Source organism: Arvicanthis niloticus, chromosome 1 (assembly GCF_011762505.2).
Source record: "Arvicanthis niloticus isolate mArvNil1 chromosome 1, mArvNil1.pat.X, whole genome shotgun sequence".
NCBI classification, from domain to species: Eukaryota; Metazoa; Chordata; class Mammalia; order Rodentia; family Muridae; genus Arvicanthis; species Arvicanthis niloticus.
Window position 1 is genome coordinate 66589390 of NC_047658.1, and position 23479 is coordinate 66612868.

The 23479-nt window shown below is 39.3% G+C and overlaps 1 protein-coding gene across 1 annotated transcript in view; it reads left to right on the top strand.

Annotated features, from left to right (window-relative positions):
• The first annotated feature begins 95 nt into the window (after positions 1-95).
• Gab2 (GRB2 associated binding protein 2) overlaps positions 96-23479 on the top strand; it is a 185934-nt gene continuing 162550 nt past the window's right edge. The window contains exon 1 of the mRNA XM_034515634.2: positions 96-314. Within this exon, the coding sequence (XP_034371525.1) occupies positions 237-314 (78 nt within the window). The 5' untranslated portion in view covers positions 96-236. The remainder of the gene's footprint in view (positions 315-23479) is intronic.

Consider the following 23479-nt stretch of genomic DNA (forward strand, 5'->3'; position numbering starts at 1 on the left):
GTCTCTGTGTGTGTCTGTGTGTGTGTGCGCGCGCGCACGCGCCCGGAGGGCGGGGGGGGGTAAATCGAGCGCGCGCAGGCAGCCGGGCCCGCGCGCCTCGCCGCCTCGTCCTCGCCCGGGGCTGCCCGGCCCCTCCCCTCCCCCGCGAGCTGCGCACCGGCAGCCGGCTGACCCAGCAGCCCGCGCCCGCGCCCTTGTCCGCGCGAGCCGGCGGCGGGCTCCAGTCAGCCGGCGACATGAGCGGCGGCGGCGACGACGTGGTGTGTACCGGCTGGCTGAGGAAATCGCCTCCCGAGAAGAAGTTGAGGCGCTATGTGAGTGAGGCGAGCGGGCGCGGCCCGGCGGGCGGGCGGGCGGGCGGCCGGGGGCTCCCGCGGCCTCTGAGTTGGGGGCTCTGAGAGCGGCCGGGCGCCGCAACCCAGGGCCCCGCGGCCTCTGAGGGCGAGAGCGGCGGGGCGCGCGTGGGGCGCCTCACACCTGTCACAGGTGCGCCGCCGAGGGGCGGGGCGGGGCGCAGGTCGAGGCTGCGGCTCGCCGCCCGCCTCCCCGGGAACTCCCCGCGGTGCCGAAGTTTGGAGCGATTGTTCCGGGCGACCCGGAGAGTAAACGCCCGGGGCTGAAGGGGCCGAATCAGCCCGAGCGGGAGGGTAGGCTGAGGGGCCGCGCGGCCCCGGGCCCACAAAGGGCGAGGCGCCGCGCCCCTCTCCGGGTCCCTTTCTCTGTCCGCCCCTCCCCGGTGGCGGCCGGCTTCCTCCCAGTCCGTGGCCACTGCATCACGGGCAGCGGCAGCGGCATGTGCAGCGCTTGTATTAAGTGACTCATTTGTTTGCCCCCCCTTCTTTCCCATTATTCCGAATGTCTCTCACATACACCCCCACCACACACACACACACACACACACCGCGGTCCTCCGCCCCACGGGGTGACACTGCAGTTTGGTCCTCTATAACCAGCCAGAGTTTTGTGTCGTGCAGCCCTTCGTGTCTGGGGTCTGAAGACGTGGTTCTGAATTGCTAGGTGGTGCTAGCTGACTGTGTTTACTGAAATTGGTGGGACGGGCTGTCCCCTCTAGGTGAGACACTGGCAATTGGGGTCGGGGTACCCCCTTCTTGTTTAGGGAGGTCAGAGAACAAAATGGTGCCAGGATCCGAAATTGGGGTAGTCTGAGGAGTTTAGAAACGGAAAGTCCGTTAAAGGAGTGCAGGGTCTCCCATCTTCTCGCTCTTCACTTGCCAAGAAACGTCCTTGTTATGCTGACTGGGAGTGCTGGACTCTGAGAAATCACTCCCACAGCCTGGAAGTGAGCGGTTGCTTCCAGCTGCAGTGCATCAAGGGAGCTCCAACAGACCCTGCCCTCTGTCAGCTGCACTAGTGGCTGGCCATGGGGGACAGAAGCTTACCAGAGTTTCCTGTCTCTGCTCCCCAGATCAGAATCAAGGGACTTCTGGCCTCTGGACTGAGGAAGTGACATTCTGTTTTTCAAAGGAAGTGTTGTTGTTGGGGAGTGCAAGTGTGTCAATGAAACCAGGCTCTGACTTCTTAGGCCACTTGCTGGGGGATGGGGAATGGGGGAGGGGGGAGGGGAGTGATGGGGGGGGGCAGGGAATCTAAGGATTTAGTGCATGGCTTTTGAAAATGAACCGAGATTTGGCATACAGTAATATAGTAGCGGTGTTTAAGCTTTAAAGCTCGTTTGGGAGTTTTGATGTGAGAAAATATTTTAATTACTAAGAGCGTTTTGTTTTGTTTTGTTCTGTTGCCTGTTGCTGTAGCCTAGGCTTGTACTGCCAGCACTTACATTTGGGAAACAAGAGACAGGAGGATCAAAGGTTCAAAACCAGCCTAGTTCTAGTTCTAGGACAGCTTAAGCTACATGAGACCCTGTCTCTCATTTCATTTGCATACCAAACAATACATAAACACACACACACATATCATGCATGCACACAACTCCAAGATGACTTAATGGGTAAAATCCATCTCTCAAGCCTGTCGACTTAAATTTGATCCCCTGGAACCCATATAAAGATGGAAGAAGAGTTCTGACCTATACACTCATCCTGTGGTGTTGTGTACGCTCAGACAGTCTCTCTCACATACACAATAATAGTTAAGAAAATGGGGGGGGGGGAGGACTTTGTTGGGGGTGGGTTGTTGTTTATGCCTACAGGCACGAACATGCATCCAGCATCTTGAATCAAAAGTTCAAGCTCCTCCTTGACTGCTTAGTGAGCTCAAGGCCAACTCAGACTACATGCCAATGGTGTCCAGTTTAAAAAAAAGTAAAATAAAAATTTCAGATTAGAAAAGAATGTAGCATAGTTGGTAGAACGTTTGCTTAGCATACAAGATGTCCTGGGTTTTATCTAAGTACATCATAAACAGTGCTGGTTGGCACTAGCCTGTAATCCCAGCATTCCAAGGAGGAGGGGAAGGAAGATTAGAAATTGAGATCATCCTTGAATTTGAGAAAACAAACAAAAATACCACTACTTTAGAGATCTTTGGAACTTTGTTTTTGAAATAGCTTGTAAAAATGTTGATACTGTTGCTACTTTGACTCATGACTGCATCAACCCTTACAAGACTCTCTTTATGACCTAGCTCTTGAGTATTTTTTAGAACAGCTTTAGCTCAAAAATAGCCAAGTTTGGAGGCTTGTGTCAAACACAGATTTACCCATTTAAACTCCTTAGCAGTCTTGGGTCCTCTGGTGACCTCAGCCTCTCTCTCTCATACACATTCCCTTTGGCTCCAGCCCCTAAGGCATCTGACACATCAAGCAACAGCTTGGTGTGACTGGAAGCCTCTCCCACTGTAGAAAAAAAGTTCAGCCCTCCTACTTGAAACAGCCAATTGAAATAACTTATGCTTCCAGTGCAGCCTCTTTCCATATCCGCTACATTTCTGGAGGAAACAGTTGACTTTTACACACACACACACAGAATTGAATTTAGGTCTTTTGGGTTCTGGGCAAAAGGTCTATCACTGAATCTCAAACTCTTATATTTACTTTTTCCTTCGAAAATCTCTGCCAACTGTTTTAAGTTAGATCCCTGCTCTTTGTGTCTTAGAAGCCCAAATTAATTAGACTCAAACTTAGAGTATTTCCCAGCCTGATTGCTACATGCATAACCCTTAAATAGCTGATGTGACTGGTATACATAATAGTCATATGGTATTGTAGATTGACATTTCTTTGTTTTAAAGATGCATCAAGCAGCAGAGATAAGGGGGAAGTAGCTTATTAAATACATGATGGTTAAAGGCTATTTTGAAAGCATAACTCTCTAGTTTGTGGGGAAAGGTAGGTAGGTAATAAGGAAAAATACAACTTGAGAGAAGCTATGTTGTCAGGGAAGTGTTGTTTTGTTTTGTGATAGGGTTTCACTCAATAGTCCAGCTGGCCTGGAACTCACTGTGTAGCCCAAGCTAGCCTTCAATTTGAAGTAATCTCCTGATTCTGCCTCTCAAGTCTGGTATTGAAAGCCCATGCTACCACATCCAGCAACTGGGTTTTGTTTTTAGGGATTTTTTTTCCCCATTGGATTTTCTAACTGATTAGACATATGAAATAACAAATGATATAGAGAATATTTGTTGTGTGTCCTAAAGACATTGGGTGGGAAGGAGAAGGAATATATTGACTATTACTATTGATGTATCATGTGGTTGCGCAGAGACAAAAGAAACAGCCTCATTCCCATGTATGTATGTGAGTTCATACATGTATGAGATCACACAGATACATGTATTTAAATATTAAGCAGGATTTTTGTGGAGGAAAATTTACAACATACAATGCACTATAGTTTATAATTTCAGTATTAAAGATTTGAGGGGAAAGAAGATTGGTTACAGCACTGCCCCCTAGTGGTTCATTTGAAGAAAGTTGTATTGGTTCTAATGAACAGCTGCAGTAAGCAGTTAACTGTTCTTTTATTATCATTGATAAATATGCATATTCCAGGCTTTGGATTAGTTAACTAACCCATTCCTTCTCTGTTTGCTGATGACCTTCCCTTCTGTCATAAAATCGATCAGGGTATGGCCATCTGAACAAATCCCAGTCAATTTTCCAAATTTACTCAGTGTTTATGATTTTTTTTTTCCTTTTTTCCTCTTCTCAGTTTAGATAAGGTGCTCCACTATCAGAGCTAACTCTACTACCTGTGCTTTGGTTCCTAGTCTCTCCTGCCTGCTCAGACAGTACTTTCCATTTTGGGTAATTTTTAAATTAGTTCATTGAGAATTTTGTACAATGTATTTTGATCATACTCTTTCCCCATCTCTTCCCAGATTCAGCCCTTTTCCCTACCCACTCAACTTTCTGTCCTATTCTCCCCGAAACCCATCAAACCTAATTCATGTTACCCATATAATCGTGGATGTGTGGCCTGGCACTGCAGTGTTTTTAGCCCACCAAGGGCCAGGATTAAAGGGTGACACCATGCCTACCTTATTGATAGTTTTAAAGGATCGGATGTTTATTTCACTGATTTCATCTATTGCTTTTCTGTTTACAGTTTCATTTGTTTTCTGTTCTTTATTGTAACCTTTTTCTAGTAGCATTTGATTTATATTATTTTTCTAAGTTTCCTTTTTAATGTGGGAGTTTAAATTACTGATTTGAGACTTTCCCTCTAATATTAATATATCATTTAGTGCTATAAATCCCCTTTGAGGATTGTATTAGTTTATTCTAAAATTTTAATAAGTTGTATTTTCATTTAGTTCAATGTATTTTTAACTTCTCTTGAGATTTTCTTTGATTATTTAGATGTATGTTGGTTAGTTTCCAAATGTTTAAAGAATTTCTTTTTATTTCTCTGTTCCCATTTTTGATTGGCTCCCTTATGGGAATAAAATACATTTTGTATAATAAAATTATTTTAAGTTTGTTGAGATTTATTTTATGACCCAATATATGATTTTCTTCCTTTATGTTCTTTGGGTACTTGAAATGATGTTTATTCCGCTATCATGAAGTAGTCTACAAATGCCAATTAGACAAGGCATGGTGGATCATGTGTATAATCCTAGCACTTTGAGTGGCAAAGTGGGAGCATTATAAGTTTGAGGATAGCCGGAGTTACATGGAGAGTTCGAGACCAGCCTAGGACTATATAGCAAGACACTGTCTCCATAGAACAATATATATATATATATATATATTTTAACTTAGGACATTCTCCTGAGTTTCACATGTATAATTGTTTTGCATACATGTGTGTTCTAGTGTTTGTGGATACCATAAGTGGACATTGGGGCACCTAGAAGTAGAGTTCTAGATGGTTGTAATTCACCATGTGAACTGGAACTGAACCTAGGTCCTCTGGAAGAGTATCAGGCTCTTAACTGTCAAGCCATCACTATGGCCTCCTGAGCTTTATTATTTCGTTGTAGAGATTAGGAGTTCATGCAGCCCAGGATAGTCTTGAATGTACTGTGTAGTCTATATTGCCCGTGAATCTCCTGAGCTTGTTGTCACCAACATTCTATCATATTTCCTCATGGATATGCTACAAAATACATGAACTTTGAGGGTATTATAATGAATAATCTACTCACAAATGACAATTATATGACTTTTCATAACTCATCTTGGTTACTGATGGAAAGAATGGTGATTAGGAAGGTCTGAGGGATAGAGACTGTAAAGAACTATTGTAGAGTGGATTCAAACTGAGAGAGTTCTGAATATGGGTGGTAGTAATGGTAACACAACACTGTGAATGTCCTTAATGCCAGCTCAGGATATTTCATTTATTACCTAACCACCTAAAATGGTCAAGATGGTAGATTTTATATTCTGTGTACTTTAGAATAATTTAAAAAGCAGAACTTCTTTGATGCTGAAGAGATAGATTCTGGGTTCAATTTCCAGCACCCACTTGGTGACTCACAACCATCTGTAATTCCATTTCCAAGGGATCTGATACCTTCTTCTGGGCTCTGTGCACACCAGGCATATACATGGTATGCAAATGTATATGCAAACAAAGCACCTATACACATAAAATAATAACAAAACTATTTTTTAAATTTTCATTTGGTAGGGGTTAGGGATATTGCTAGTATTACTTCTCCTTATTTCTAATTCAAGAGAAAAGACAGAATGGAATCTCCATAGCCTTAACTCATCAACATCTGAGAACCAGAGGCAGTGAATTTACACAGATCTAGAAATCACAGCTGTTCCTTTAACGAATGAACCGTCTTTGGCATTGCTTTCTATCTCTGCCTGGTCTTTCTCTATATCACAGGGAAAAATAGAATATGATAACTTGGTGCTACAGCAAAATGTGCAGAAGTGTAAGGCAGGCCTCTGCCAGCAACCAAATTAATTTTGACAACTGTAAATAGAGAATATATTACATCCTTTTCCTTCCTGAAGAAATACATCAGTACTTAACTCAGCCTTCAATGAATTTGCAGACTAGGGAGACAAGGAATCCACATGAAAACCAGGATGCTGCCCTATGTGGAGTTATATGATTCAGGAAACAAACTGTACAAAGGCAAAGAGCTCTAGGTATAGAAGATGACAAGAGTTTTGAGACAGAGGAGGACCTGAGTTGGACTCAGAAGTTTATGGGCTAAAAAGAAATATGGTGTGTAGGATGACTCACAGGCTATGAATATGAAATTAGAAATGGTAAATCTATCTAGAGAGGAGGAGTCAAGTCCATAGAAAAAAGCAGAAAGAGCTTTGAAAGTTAAATGTAGAGCTGAGGAAGAATGCTCTACAGAAGGTCCTAGAGGGTAGGATGACATTTGCCGGTGAAAAGCATCCCTCTTACTCAGTGGCCTCACAGATTGCCATTTTTTCAATGTGAATATCAGTGCATGCTAACAGGGTTTATCTTCAGAAGACCTGCCTCAGTGTTTCAAGGGTCACAGGGTCCTTGATTGGATTATTATTTTTCCATTAAAGCTTAAAGTTCTATCCCAAAACCCACACAAAGCCAGGTGTGGTGGCACATGCTTGTATTCCCTGTGCGGGACCGGTAGAAACAGGAGGATCTATGGGACTCACTGCCAAACACCTAGCTTAACATGTGAGCCCCAGGTTCCAGGTAATATACCACAGGTAGATGGGGCCTGAGACATGACATCTGATACTGTCTTTGATTCCCATGAGCTCTTGTACATACATGCACAAAACACATAGAAACAGTGAACTGATTCCATATTACCCTTCAAACAGATCAATTATGATATTTTTTGAGTTAGTATCTATATGTGTTACCCAGGCTGGTCTTAAACTTAGTATAAAAGCTGTTTCCCACCCTAGCCTCCTGAGAAAATGGAGCTACAGGCGTGTACTGCAATCTGGCTCTTAGTGGGGTTTTTTTTGTTTGTTTGTTTTGCTTTGTTTTTGTAATTGTGAGCTCATAGGATTAAATATATTCACATATTTGAACCTATGGTATTTGTTTTTCATTCTGAAGCTCAGATTGTACTATCCTTAGCCTGTGGCACCCTATTGAAGTTGGTTTCTCTCATGATACTACTAATATAATGGTTTCTTTGCTATATGATTTGACAAGGTCTTCCAGGTTTTGTACATATCTTGACCCAGATATAGAATTAACCAGTTCCTTAAAGGATCTTGATTTCTTTTATGAAAAGTGCTATATAGAAACCTACTATGGAAATCAACATAATTGTTATTATGTTGATTGAACAGTTGGTTTTTACCTGTTAATCAACAATCAAGGAGGTAACATTTTGTTCTGTTTCTACCCCATAGACTGTAATTATAAATAGGTGCATTTTCTTCTGCATATTTATCCAATTTGAATTATTAAAAATTTTGATTATATAGAAAAAGAAAATTGTGAAATGATTAAAGATTCATATGGTATCACATATTACCAAGGCATCACTTTTGTTTCATCTGTTCTTTTACTCTTTCTTTCTTTATTTCTTTCTTTTTTAAAGTTTATAGCACCTGGTATTCACAGGGGGCCTTCCATCCCAGCCCAACCCTGCTTAGCTTCTGAGATCAAATGAAATTGGGTATGGCCTCTCTTTTTGTCATTTTATTGCTTAAATATTATAAAACAAATTCTAGAAGTGTATATAACTCTTAAAATTCTCATCTTAGTGAAGGTACCATATATTCTGTACAGATCTCTCTAGTTAGACATTTATGTTGTTTTCGGTTACTTACCATCATATGCAATGTGTATGTCATATAGGTGACACTCTACTAAGAATTTCACCAAGCTGATGAACCACAGTTTTGTTGGTTTTTTTTTGTTTTGTTTTTGTTTTGTTTTTGTTTTTGTTTTTGTTTTTGAGACAGAGTTTCTCTGTATAGCCTGGGCTGTCCTGGAATTCACTCTGTAGACCAGGCTGGCCTCGAACTCAGAAATCTGCCTGCCTCTGCCTACCAAGTGCTGGGATTAAAGGTGTGCACCACCACAGGCCAGCACCACAGTTTTATATATGTAACATGCTATAACTACAATTCACATGGGAAATTTCTTGGAAAGAAATCAGCATCTTTTCAACTTTGAGAGTTGGAACTATGATGGTTTCCACAGCACAGTCTTTTATTCTTTAAAATTTTGAATGAACATTATGTTTGAAATAATGACATTTCCTTCAATAAGAAAGAACTGGAGAGGGCTGGTGACATGGCTCAATGGGTAAAAACTTGCTACCAAGCCTGATGACTTGGGTTTGATCTCCAGAACCCAGATGGTAGAAGGAAAGAACTAATTCCCCCAAGTTGTTCATCACACAAGTGCTGTGGCATGCACATATCCTTGTCCCCCTCACATACAGGCAATTGATTAATTAACTAAGGAAACAATTAGAACAGGAACTGAGTTGAAAGCAAAATAGTTTTAGCTACAGGTTCTGGAAACTTTCACAGGATAAGCTATTAAAAATTAGTTGTTTTTATTTTGTTTTGTTTTTTATGATACACATGGTAGCTACTTGGTAGGCTAAGGTAGAACCCAGGCAACAGTGAGATACAATCTCAAAATCAAACAGGAGGACCTATAATCAGTAGAGGAGGAAGAAACATTTTCTTCAGTGGTGTAGCTAAGTAAGATACCCAGGCTCCTATTGTCATGGTGTTCCTGTAACCAACTCTAATGACATTCACTGAGGGACAAACAGGGAGTGGGGGTGGGGGAAGTCTACTTGGGAAGAGGAAGGAGATCAACAGGAGTCAGAGAGGGATATAAGAGGATAAAAAAGGGAGTGAACATGAACAAAGAACATGATATATACACAGTATACATGTATGAAAAAAACGAAAATAGAATTTTTTAGTGACACTTAAATTTTACTCCTATAATGAAGTTATTGTAAACATAGATTATAGAAAAGTACCAATATTTACAGCACTTGTGATAAAGGGATACACAAAATTTAAATATACTTCTTTTGCCTCTTTTTTCTGTATTTATATGTTTGTATAGTTTACAAAATGTGGAAGATTGTTTACCCTGTATATTACCTTAAGTGGGTGTCTTAAATATTTCTGTGTCACAAATTAGTCTCCTAAAACATGGCTTTTGTTTATTTATGTATTTGTTTGAGACAGGACTTAATAGCCTTTGCTAGCCTGGAACTCACTATGTAGATTAGACTGGCCTCAAATTCATAGAAATCCACTTACCACTATCTCCAAAGTACAGTATAATATATATGTTATATTTTATAATATTTGTGATATTGAACTCTGGAATTAAAGATGTTCACCACCCTACCCAGTAAGACATGGAGTTTCTCAAATATATGCAATGAAAGATCACGTTATTCATTTCATGCTCCTTTTAAAAATGTGCTTTTTTGTTAATTCTTGACGATTTCATATAATGTATTTTCATATTTACCTCCACCTAATTCCTCCTAGATTCAGTCCTACCTCCCTAACCCCTTCAACTTCTTGTCTTTTTTTTTTCTTTTAAAAATAAGCCATAGATTTCAGTTGTGCTTTTTAATATATTCCCAGGTGTGGGGCCATCACCTAGAGTGCTAGGGACCTGATAGGGACGGGACCTTTAAAATAAATGGACTCTCCTTTCCCCAGAAGTCATCTCCTGTCCATATTTCTTTGGGTAAGTAGTTTCACAGAGAAACTACTCCATTTCATAATGTGGACTGGATTGATCTTGTACAGGCATCCATAGCTACTTTGAGCCCCTGCATACAGTAGCATTTCATGTTCTTGGTGTTTAATGATTTTATTATTAACTATAGATGCTTACCTGGATCTAGACTGATAACTATGGCTCTTCTTCCTGTAGGGTCTCACTGTCCTCTACTCTCATTGTTTCTTCTCCACATGATCTTATATTTTAAGTGCAGCAAAATGTTGATTTCTGAAACAAACATATTGGCTTTTAATTGCTGTGGTGATATTAATTGTATACTGTCACATCTCTTATTAGGTTATTACTATATGAAAAATGAAGAATTTAGCACTTTATATGGGTAAGTTTTAAAATACAGTGTTGGCTAGCAAGAAGCAGCATTCACTGTGAAGATGATCATTCAGACACTCAAGCCTATGCTTATATATTTTAAAAATTACTCTTGAGATGAAAACTTCAAGACCAAAAAGCATTTATTTGTGTGTATTCTTCATACAGTGTTAGGTTGAATACAGACAATTTCTTTTAAGTATGTCATTGATCTTGCATTATTCATTCCCTCCTATTCTGTCATTTTAGTTCACTACTCCCCTTTTCTGTTCCACAACTTGTCTCCTCCCTCCTGTAATCTCTCTTATGCTTTTATGACATAAATATATATAAATAGCTTTATATATCCAAAAAATTCTAGGACCCTTAAAGAAATGTGGCATTTGTTTTTCTGCATCTGACTTTTTCACTTAGTAAGATGATCTCCAGTTTCATCAATTTTCTGTAAATATGATTTCACTATTCTTTATAGCTGATTATGAAAAAATCCAAGTGAAGATGCTAAAGATACATCTCTTCATATTCTATTTGGGGAAATTCTCAAATAACTGTAAAAAGCATGGTTTCTGAAGTTAGTTCTGGATTGGAATCCAAACCTCCCATTGTTGTGTGGGATTGAGTAAATATTTTTGCCTTTCTGACCTTTAATTTTCTGACCTTGAGAAGTCTATGTAAAAGGAGAGACATCTAAAACCACAGTCACACTGTAGTATCTTAAGAGCTGTATACAGAGATGCCAGGTCTGGTGGGAAGGCATCTCCTCCAAGGGAAAAAAATCAGAAGTGAGTGACATTTGAGGTTGGCCTCAAATGAATCACAATCAAAATGTCACATGAGGGAAATCTACAGGCTTACAATTGAAAAGCCCTCAAAAGAGAACCACTAAATTAATAGGCACATCTAGTCAGATTATTCACTTATTCATACTGAGCTGCAGGAGAGTCTCTGCTCAAGTTATTTTTCTTTTCTCTTTTTGATGTAGGGTCATGTGTACTCCAAATAACTTTTAACTTGGTGAGTATATGAGGATGGCTTTGAACTTCTGATCCTCCTTCTCTCAACCATCTGAGTGCTGGGATTATAAGCATGTACTATCACATCTAGCTTTAGGTTATTTCAAGTTTTCTTCTCTACAACCACCCAAGTCATTTCTAACTATATTATTTATATCACAGAGTATCTAACATTTGAACAAGCAATTCCTTTAAAAAATATGAGTTGATAATACATGAAAATATATTCAAACTCTGTAGCAATCAAAGAAATCTAGATGAAATTGTTAAGCATTTTAAAAATTTATGTCAGTATCAAAGAGGAATCATGGAAACCAAAACTCTACCTATCTTTTTCTGAAAAAGTATATTTGTTACAATGCATCAAAAGTCTTATTAATAACTGTACCCTGTGAATTAGAAATTTTATATATTGGAATTCATCCTAACTATAGAAAAGATGTAAAGGATCATAATACTGTTTATAATAGTCAAGGCCTGGGGTGCATAGGTCAATGGTAGAGCGTGTACTTAGCATGAGTGAAGTCCCAAATTCAACTTGCTAGCAAAATAAGTAAACAAATGTACAAAAAATAAACTTAGACCTTAGCCAAAAGTCAAAGAAATAATATAATAAAATATAATATAGTATAATATATGGTAAAATACCTACGTGCTCAAGAACAGAAGAACCACATAAATTTGGCACTGCAATAATAATAAGTTACCATTTATAGTATTTACAGTATGTTTGACACCATATCAACATCACAGTAACCTGTAAAGCAGTTATGTGACAGAATGCCAAATAGGATTTTTCCAGGTACCCCACAAAAGGTAAATAGAAAGCACAGCTAAATACCAGAGGTAAGATCCCAGAAGATAAAGAGAGCAGTCAGAAAGCAGGGCTGACATAGTTCTAAGACTTTTAAAGGAGTATGAAATCTTCTAACCCAGTCATGACATGTGTCCCCGAACATCAGCCTTTTTCCACAAGGAAATTGTGGGCTTCTTGATATAGTGGGTTCTAAGAAAAATCAATTGCAGAAGATAAGGGAAAAGAAAGAGAGGAAAGGAGAAGGGCAATGCCTAGTGAATATGTGTTTAGGCAGGAACCTTTCAGATCTGTGTACTCTAATCAGGACAAAAGGGAAATGCAGCAAATAGGGACAACAATGCTATCCCCTCACCATTAGTATAGAAAGAAGTCTGAAGGGTCTAGTGGGCTCATGGAAATTTCTGGTGTTAAGCTCTCTTGTCAGTTTTCCACCCAAGAGGGCTCAGGATACTAGAGGAGACCAGAAAATGGTCTGACAGAGAACAAGAGAGCTGAATACAGTTCTTTAAGTTCTGAAGAACACACAGTGAAGAAACTCGTCCTCCAGCAACACATCTAGGCTTGTTATGCAATTGGGAAATCTATTCAGGAAAATGCAAAGCAGCCAGCAGCTCTGTTTTCTTCATTCTCCCACAGAGTTAGAAGGGTCAGGCTTCCCTCTGGCTTCCTCTTCTTATTTGGTTTCTAGATCATAAACCCTCTGCCCCTTCCTCTTCCCACAGCCAGAGCTTCTAGATTATATGCCCTTTTCTAACTCAAGCCCACCTTAAAGTAGGGAGATAATTGAGGAATGGAATACACAAAGACTCAAGTTAGGAAATCTTTCAAAAATGTTGATATATTATATCAAGGCTATAGACAGACTTTTTTCCATCAAATTACATTTCTATGTGATCCCCAGCACCATGCGGGAGCTTGAAGAGCATGTATAGGAAGATGTAAGGGCATCATAAGAACTTTTTAAGGAATAAATCCTAGAACCTCAGGATTTATTATTATTAATTTATTAATTATTCTCTTCTCTACAGATATATGACTAGTGTTCTGGTTTAAAACTGTTGACAAATTTGACATGATTGTTTAATGGACACTTGGATGAAAACTCAGACAAAACCCAGTTTTCTATCTCATTATTTATGAAAAGGTTTCTAATGTTATTTCCAAATGACCTGATAACATTTAAAAATATAAGCCATGGAGCCAGCTATGATGGTACGTATCTTTAATCCCAGTATTCAGGAAGCAGAGTCAGGCAGATCTCTTGTGAGTGTGAAGTCAGCCTGGTCTATATAGTGAGTTTCAGGACAGCCATAACTAAATAATGAAAGTCTCAAAAATTATTCACATATATGCATATATGTGTGTGTAGATACATGCATATATGTATACATGGATGCATAGGTAAAGGTTCTTGCCACCAAACCTGACAACCTGAATTCAATCTCCAGGACCCATTTAATAGAAAGAACTGACTTCCACATGTGACATGTCCTCTGAATTCCCCATGCATGATGAGGAATGCACACACTTCTCCACAAACAAACAAAACCAAATACATTTTTTTAGACAAAAATCTCACTATGTATTGCTTTCTGGCTCTAAACTCAGAGACCCATCTGCTCCTGCAGGTGATCTTGAGTACTGGGATTAGAGGTGTATGACATATCCTGCTGTAGTTTTTTTTTCCAATTCTTTTGAGATATGGTCTCACTATGTAGCCTTGCCTGACCTGGAACTCATTATATAGACCAGGCTGGTCTTGAACTCACAGGGATCCATCTGCCTCTTTCTCCTGAGTGTTGGGATTAAAGTTGTACAGCACTATATCTAGCTACAAAAATATTTTTTAAATATAAACATGGATTTAGTTTTATCCTAAGTGAGGGATAGAACTTGGGGTATGTGTTGTTCAAATGTTCATATGACTTTGCCTACCTTCTGATTAAAAACTTTTATGCATATAAAAATTGGAGCTACAAAATGCCAAGGTGTTCTGGAAATGAATCCTTTTATGAGGCCACCTAAGATGGCTGTTTATGTTGGACTTGACTAATAGAAAGCACGGTTTTCAGCTTGCTATTGTAGGCACTAATGTGTAAGATGTTTTACAACTGCCTTTTAAAACAAGAAGAAAGATACTAAGTATTTCCTTATTTGTATGAACTTCTGTCTTAAAGTTTCTATTAACTGGAGTTGTGGTTGTTGAGATTTATGCCATACAGTACTGTTTTTGTCATTATGTCTGGTATATGTGTTGCCAATGTACAGTGTACATCTAAAGATGCTTACTTTAAACATTGAATTTGTGTGATAAAAAGTACAAAAGGATTTAAAACATGCTGAAAACAACAAAGCAAGTATTAGTTAACAAATACCTAAAATACCTATTGGTATATGAAAGTAACAACATTGGTTGACATTGTGAGGGATAAAAGAATTATAATTGGAAGTTACACTAAACGGGTAACAGTGGTGACTGTAAGGCTTTGGAAGGGAGAGATGGCCAAACTCCAAAGCTGTAGCTTTCTTCCCCTTTATGTTCTGGCTGATCTCAAACTCTTGCTCTCAAAGTGATTCTTTTTATGACTGAATAACGTCCTATTGTATATCAATCTGTATATCATGCTTTATTTATGCATTCTCATCAGTTGATGAGGAATTGGGTTGTTTTCTTTCCTTGCTTATTATGAGTAATGCCACTATGACCATTCATTGTGTTAGTTTTTGGATGGATATATGTTCAGTTCTCTTGCTCATATCCCTAAAGTAGAGTTTCTAGGCCATATGGCATGTGAAATCAAATTTGTTTTTCTTACAGATGTGCTTTTGGAGGTTCTTATTATTCATAAACACAAATAAGTATTTTTTTATTCCTCAACCTTTAGAGAATTTATTAGAGTTGGAGGAATAACTTTCCAGTACTGTGAGCATTTAGGGAAATAGACTTTATTATGATTAAGTCTAAAGAGGTTTATAATTACAATTGACTTTGAAAAAGAAAAATGAATAATTTTCCATGTATAGTGACTTAATTTATATGGAAAACTACAAAACACACAGACTTACATAGTTGATTTTTTTTGGAAGGACAATTATATATAAATTTTCCGGTTCCAGAGAAATTTTATTTTGGAAAACTGGCCAAGCAGAGAAGCACTAAGAAAATACAGGTTCTTATTGCAATCATGATACCTCTCACTGGATATGTAAATTATACAATCCTTGGCCTTCAGGAGCCTAGACTAGACTCAATTAATGGTTAACAAACAGGAACCCACTGAGAAAGTGCTATAATGTTGACATAAGAACCATGAGAGTTAATGAATAGGATAATCAGAGGTTTTGATAGATGTAATGTGAACTAGATTTAGAAGGACCAGTAAAAGTTGGACTAGCAAAAAAGAAGGAAGAACTTCACAAGAGAGTACATCTTGTAAGACCGACTGCAGCATGTTGAATGAAAGGAATGGAGCTGACATATGGGAGGAAAAGTGGAATCACAAGCTAAATATTAGGTGTTGGGGTTCTATATGCACAAAAAATACATTGAAGGTTCTTGAGGTAAATCCATTTAATTTGCTTAATGTGGTCAAATGTATTCAAACACATTTCTTTTTCTTTTAGTAGCATACCAAAACAGGGAAAGGAAGAAGAGTGAGAAATAACTTTATAGGAATATTAGACAAGAAGCTTGCTCACCAATCTGTTACAATTAGTCAGGGTGGGAAATATTTCTTAATCCTACAGGCATCCCCTGTACTCCAGGTAAGAAAGTTGAGAATTTTATTCTATGTCTGATGCTAACTGAACTTTGTGCCTTTGGCCATTTCACCACTTTTTGAGACTCATCCTCAAGCACAGAAATCTAGTATTTGGAACACAGGAGAAAAGGGTACATTTATATCAGATTGTAGAAGAACTTGGAATGCCATGTTTTATTTTATACTGTGCTCTGTAGCAATTAGGGAATCATTAACAGATTTTCAAAACCTTACAAATGTTTTCATTCAATGTTCATCAAGTCTATAGAATGAAATGTATTTAAGCATACACCAATATATACAATACTACTACATAAGAAGAACAACAAGAAAGTCATTTTGAGACTGGAAAGATTCCTCAGTGGCTAAGATTGCTTACTGGTCTTGCAGAGGACCCAACTTTGGTTCTCAGCTACATTAGGTAGCTCACAATTGCCTATTACTCTAACTCTAATGGGATCCCAAAATCTCTATTTCAGTGGGTACCTGCACTCATATGCATATACTTACGTGATACACACACACACACACACACACACACACTTTTAAAGTAATACAAAATGAACTTAAAAGTAAAGTCATGGTTTCATAATGTAGTCCAGATTGGCCTGAGAATCACTATGTAGCCTTGACAGAACTCTTGAACCTTCTGCCTTTCCCAGGTATGGGGATTATATAGGAATTTACCATCATGTCCATTTTTGAAAGAACATTCTTATACTTTACTTGGCATAGATTTATAGTTTGTCACATATATACATTCACAATAAGGAAAAATACAAGTAAAAACTGGTTACTATAAATGGTGGCTCATATATACAATCCAGCAGTCAATGACAAGAGACCATGAGTTGAAAATCAGCCAAGGCCACAGAATGAACCCTGTTTCAAAACAAACTGGTAATATATTCCTAAAACATCTTCATATCTGTTGGCCTTCTTACTTAGATGAAAAGGTATCCTGGGACTTGGGAGCCCAGGACCCACATAGCTCTGAGGTGGGACAATGTCCCAATGGAAGGGCAACCTGGGACTCAGGAGCACAGGAATCACACAGCTCTGAGAGGAAGCTTCCTCTCTTGGGGAGCAAAGACATTTCAGCCCTGAGGGAGGATATTCTTGGCTGAGCTGGAATGCTACAGTATAACTGCTCTAGTACTGCAGCTCCCAGGGGAGGGTATCCCCAGCTGAGCTGAGGAGTTCAGGAGCCTTATCCCTGCTCCACCTCTTTGCTTCTTCCTTTCTTTACTTCATTGCTTCTTGGCTTCTTCTAAAGAGAGAGTCACACCAGACAGCAAATCTCATAAAAGGGATTTATTGGGATTGCCAAATCTAGAGGTGGCTGCTTCTGCTCCTGGGAGAGGACAGCAGGGAATTGAGCAGATATAACTTATATAGGATTTCTTCAGGGTAGAGCTTCCCGGGGCAGAGATTTCCAGAGTAAGGATTGGTAGGACTTCAAGTATTAAATTTAGGGGAGCTCAGGGACTGGTGAGTTTCTGAGTAAGCCTAGGAACTGGTGGATTTTCTTGTCTGGGAATTGGTGGGATTTTATTCAGACTTTTCACCTAAAATTGGCATAATCTAGGAATAGTCCTATGTAGGGACTGGAGATGACTTTCATGACAGTTACAGAGAATGGAAACACTGTTATGACAGTTACAGATGTCTGAGGAGGAGCCTAGCTGCTGGAGCTCCTCAGGCTAGGGTCTGGCCACTTGCCTGCCGTAAGGGTTTAGAAAGTTTACAAAGTATACAAAGTTTACAAAGGGAGGCTTTGCCTCTTGAATCAGGGTGAATAGCCAACAATACCTAATTCCATCTTTTAATTATCTTTTGACTTATTGCTCATATTCATCTATATAAATAAATTATCTTCTATGCTATGACGAGTATTGGTGATATAACATTTCTTTAAAACGTATATTTATTTTAAGGTGGAGGAGCATGTAGCATGGATGTGGAAGTCAGAGAACAACTTGGAGAAGTCAGCTTTATTCTGTCGGTTCTAGGGATCAAACTCAGGTTTGCTGTCTTGGCAGAGATTGTCCTTATCACTGAGTTGTCTCACCAGGCAAGGTGGCTCATTGTAATCTTCAGAGGTTTCTTCTAAGTTAATCACATACTCTATATTTTTAAGTGTACTTTCTTGATCTTAATAGAAGATCTTGACATCTGTAGAGATGTCATCTTCTTCCCTGAAATGTTCTTAAGTTATTTGTTCAGGGTTGTATTTGGGTTGCTGCATTACCAGAGATGATAACCAATTATACCCATGTACAGACAGTGACAGTTTGCCCTGACTGCAGCTTATAAAATAACATTGGCAGGAAGAAACATTCTAATTTCGATTTTTTTAAATTAATGTCCATTGTGAGGTCCCATTGGAGACCCCACAGTAGTGGAATTCTCAGGACCAGAACTTAGAAATAAGGAATGTGGATTCAGGAACCAAACTGCTTTCTTTGCACACTGAGCCCTTTCATTTATATGTTTTGTACTTTGGAAAGTTCCTTCACCTCTAATTCCTCATCTGGAAGATTTGGAAAACACTTGTGTTGCAGAGTTGTTGAGAAGAATAGCTACAAAATACTTAAAATAGTGTCTGATACCTATTAATGCTTTCTCCCCCTATCTTATCTGTATACATCTATATCTATCTACATAGAATTACCATCTGTAGAGCATTTCAGTACATCTTCAGACCTATTTAGTAGATAGTAACTTGGAACACAAAGATAATTCCCTCACAGCCTCATAGCTACTCTATAGCAGACCTGAAACTTGGGCTTCTGGTTCTTTCCATAGTTTCATGTTGTTCCCACTTCTATGGTACATAAGGAATATGGACAGAGGATTGCGGCTGCTGTTTCCTAGTGCTAACCTCCAATTAGAATGAATACTGATCTTTTCATTTTTGGTATGTCTACATGTTGGAGGGTGCTGGAATTATTCTGGCTATAATACTGTCTACTAAAGATTGGACCTGATTTATGATTTTTTTGACAATCACTAGTTTTCTGAACTGAACTTAATATACAGATATTATTCACTTGATGAGGATGTTTTCACTCACTCATTTCAAAATATAGTATGGAAATTGTATCTGATATCCCATATCAGACTTGGGTGGACCATGTGAGCTGAAGTTTGGAGCACAACAGGGCCTGTCCACTCTCTGAAAAAGCTACTACAGCTTTGTCCTTGTCAAACATATCAAAGCTCCTACATTACCTTTCTCCAGATATGCCTCTGGTTAACTATTAATATTTCTGCTTGTCTCTCTCTGTAACCAGAGAGGAAAAGATGGAAGAGTCAAGACAAACTTCTCTGGAAAAGCAAGATACATAGAAGAGGCTTTTGTCTCATCCTTCGGCCCCAGGCTTAGCTCTTGCATGCTTTTCTAAATAAGTTAGGTTTTTTGGCCATCTTCCTTTTTCTTTCTACCCTTGGAACCCAGGTTATAATTAATAATCTGGAGTCATATCTTCCTTTGTTTGCTATATTTCATTCTTCATTGTCTCTTCATTAGGATCCTTGACATAGAGATAGAAGATACTTGCCAACACTGGCACCAGGGCTCAACTGAGGCCCTGAAAGGAAATTTCCATTGTGAATACATAGGACACACCGACATGACTCTAAAATAAAGATTCAGGTGCAGAGTTAAAGGGCTAGACAAAGACAAAAAGTAAACCAGAATCTCTGGCTTTGCTAGAAGAATTAGAGAGACAAGGCAGTCCTGATTTGAGATCCCATAGAATGAAACATTTCTCTCCAAGCTGCTTTCCTTAGCAAAATCTCTTAGCCTCATTGGTGAATTTTCTGTTTATAGTCAGATGCTTCATGGAGATGCCGATGGAGACTATTCTTGGGCAACTGATTATATTTTACTTGACTGAACATCTTCTGTGGTTATAGCCAAAGCTTCTGGAGTTGGACTCACCTGGCTTGAATTTGGTTCTTCTACCAGTATATTTTAGGCAAATACATATTTAATATGTTTCTCTTTTTCTTTTCTTCCCTTCTGTTTCCCACCTTCTTCCTTCAACCTCCCTTACTTCCTCCACCACCTTAGAACAATGTAATCCCACCAATTAGGCAGGAGAAAAGTACACTTTCAGATACCTCAGTATATAAGAAATACTTTGGGTCCTTGAGTCTGGAATCTGTAGTTTTTGTCTTGTGTACCTAGCATGATATCATGTAGGCTTGTATTTGTGTTTCTTCCAAGTGTTCCTTGCATACTTGCTAGATGTAAGACATGGTGCTGAAGCTTTTATTTGAGTTATTTTATGTCCTCAGGACATCTTAAGAGCATAGGCATGTTACTGTTCTCATTGTTCAGTTGAGGAAATAAAAGCATAGTGTACATAGACTATGACAACAGTAAGTGGTGCCATCAGTCTAGACTCTATATCCAGTGAAAATTTCTTTTTAAAATATTAAAAGCAAAGTAAACACATTGTTACATATTTTAAAGCTGATAAAGTTACTACAGAAAATCCAAAATATAAGAAATGCTAAAGTAAATATTAAAGCAGGGTGTATCTGTAGATGTATGAATACAGAACTGCCTCAGTCAGATGTGGTGATATACATCTTTAATTCCAGCACTCAAGAGATAGAACCCGGTGGATGAATCTCTGTGTTTGAGGCCAATCTGATCTACACAGTGAGACCTTGTATCAAAACAAAAACAAAAACAAAAACAGAGCTGCTTCAAGAAAAGATTCAGTAATTTAAGAGAGTAGTTTGCAGTTTTGTGAGGCCCCATTTGCCGATTCTTGATCTTGGAACATAAGCCATTGGTGTTCTGTTTAGGAACTTTTCCCCTGTGTCCATGTATTCAAGGCTCTTTCCCACTTTCTCGTCTATTAGTTTCAGTGTATCTGGTTTTATATATGGAGATCCTTGATCCACTTGGACTTGAGCTTTGTACAAGGTGATAAGAATGGATCAATTTGTATTCTTCTGCATGCTGACTGCCAGTAAAACCAGCACCATTTGTTGAAAATACTGTCTTTTTACCACTGGATGGTTTTAGCTCCTTTGTCAAAGATCAAGTGAACATAGTCGTGTGGGTTCATTTCTGGGTCTTCAGTTCTATTCCATTGATCTACCTGTCTGTCTCTGTACCAATACCTGAGGACCCAGCTATACCACTCCTGGGCATTACCCAAAAGATGCACCAACATATAACAAGGACACATGTTCCAGTATGTTCATAGCAGCCTTATTTATAATAGCCAGAAGCTGGAAAGAACCCAGATGTTCTTTGACAAAGGAATGGATATAGAAAATGTGGTACATTTATATAATGGAGTACTACTCAGCTATTAAAAACAATGACTTCATGAAATTCTTAGGCAAATGGATGGAACTAGAAAATATCCTGAGTGAGGTCACCCAGTCACAAAAGAACACATATGGTATTCACTCACTGATAAGTGAATATTAGCTCCCAAACCAAGAATACCGAAGATACGATTCACAGACCACATGAAGCTCAAGAAGAAGGAAGACCAAAGTGTGGATGCTTCAGTCCTTCTTAGAAGGGGGAACAAAATACCCATGGGAAGAAATACAGAGATAAAGTGTGGAGCAGAGACTAAAGGAAAGACCATCCAGAAACTGCCCCACCTGGGGATTCATCCCATATACAGACACCAAACGCAGACACTATTTCAGATGCCAAGAAGTGCTTGCTGACAGGAGCCTGATATAGCTGTCTCCTGAGAGACTCTGCAGAGCATGACAAATACAGAGGCAGATGCTTGCAGCCTACCATTGGACTGAGCATAGGCTCCCAGTGGAGGAGTTAGAGAAAGGACTGAAGGAGCTGAAGAGGTTTGCAACCCCATAGAAAGAACAATATCAACCAACCAGACAACCCCACCCCCACCCCCGGCCCCAGAGCTCCCAGGAACTAAACTATCAACCAGAGAGTACTCTGGAACAACCCATGGCTTCAGCTGCATATGTAGCAGAGGATGGCCTTGTCAGACATCAATGGGAGGAGAGACCCTTGGTCCTGTGAAGGCTCAATGCCCCAGACTAGGGGAATTCGAGGGCAGGGAAGTGGGAGTGGGTGGGTGAGTGGGGGAGCTCCTTCATAGAAGCAGGGGGAGGAAAGATGGTATAGGGGTTTCTGGAGGGGAAACCAGGAGAAGGGATAAGATTTGAAATGTAAATAAGTAAAACATCCAATAAAAAGAAGTAGTTTGGAGAATGAAGACTGATTAGCAGATTAGGAAATTCTATTCTGATTTCTACACACCTCTATCATCCTAGAGTCACCTCAGCATAGTTCCCTCTCATCTACTGTCAAACCTATTCATCATTCATATAGTCTAATATGTGGCATTGGTAGGGGACACTCTAAAGTCAGATTACCTGGGGTCAGAATCTGGCTCTGCCTCACTGACCCCAGGTAATCTGTGAGAAGGTGTGACCTTGTTGGAGTAGCTGTGGTCTTGTGGGAGGAAGTTTATCACTGTGGGGATGGGCTTTGAGACCCTCCTCCTAGGTGCTTGGAAGACAGTAGTCTTCTCCTGTTTGCCTTAAGAATAAGATGCAGATTACTCTGTCTAGGCAGATAAAACCAGTCGACTATTCTGCAAGTGTGTCCTTTTCTGGACAGTAATTTGTCTGTAGATGGAAAGAGGCAATTCTTGCCTACACTGTCTACACTGCCACTGGAGTAACTCCAAGGATGCTCAATTTCTTCTTTGAATCCACAACAGAAAGCTGTCAGGAGCAGACAGGTCTCTTATCAAAATGAACATTAATACAGAAATGTTTGTAATGTCAATTCTGTGGACTTCTGATGTTTTGAAAACCAACTATCCATGTAAGGTAATCTGGACTGTTGTCTGTTAACTCCACTCAGCTATTTCTAAATAAAATATAGAAAACACCCTAACAATAAACTCAGAGCCATGAATTTGCTATAGTCCCTTAACTCACAGGCTAACCATCTCAAATCAGTTGAAAAAGTTAAAGAAGAACTGGGTCTAAGCCTTGTATTCCTAAATGTGTTATACAGGCACAATGCCTATGAGAGTATCAATATTATCTCACTTTTATGTCAATAAGAAGCTCATACCAATGAAAACCTTAAATTTGAATTCAAAGTAAATTTTGTACCATTTAAGAAATTATAACTTCATCTTGATAATAATTATACAGATTTCTACCAATAGGTTATGGCTGTGCAATAAATCCTAGCTAATCCTCCCTATTCCCACAAAACTAATTCTGCAGCACTAAGGTCTGTCAGATGATCCTGGGCCAGAAGGCTGAAGATCAGATGCTCCAACACTTTGTAGTGTAGGAAGTGTCCAGGTGTTCAGCTGTCTCTATAAATTGGCTAAGTTTTAGAAGCTATACTTTGTGCTTCCCGTAATTTTAGTTAACTCAGTCATTCTGGAT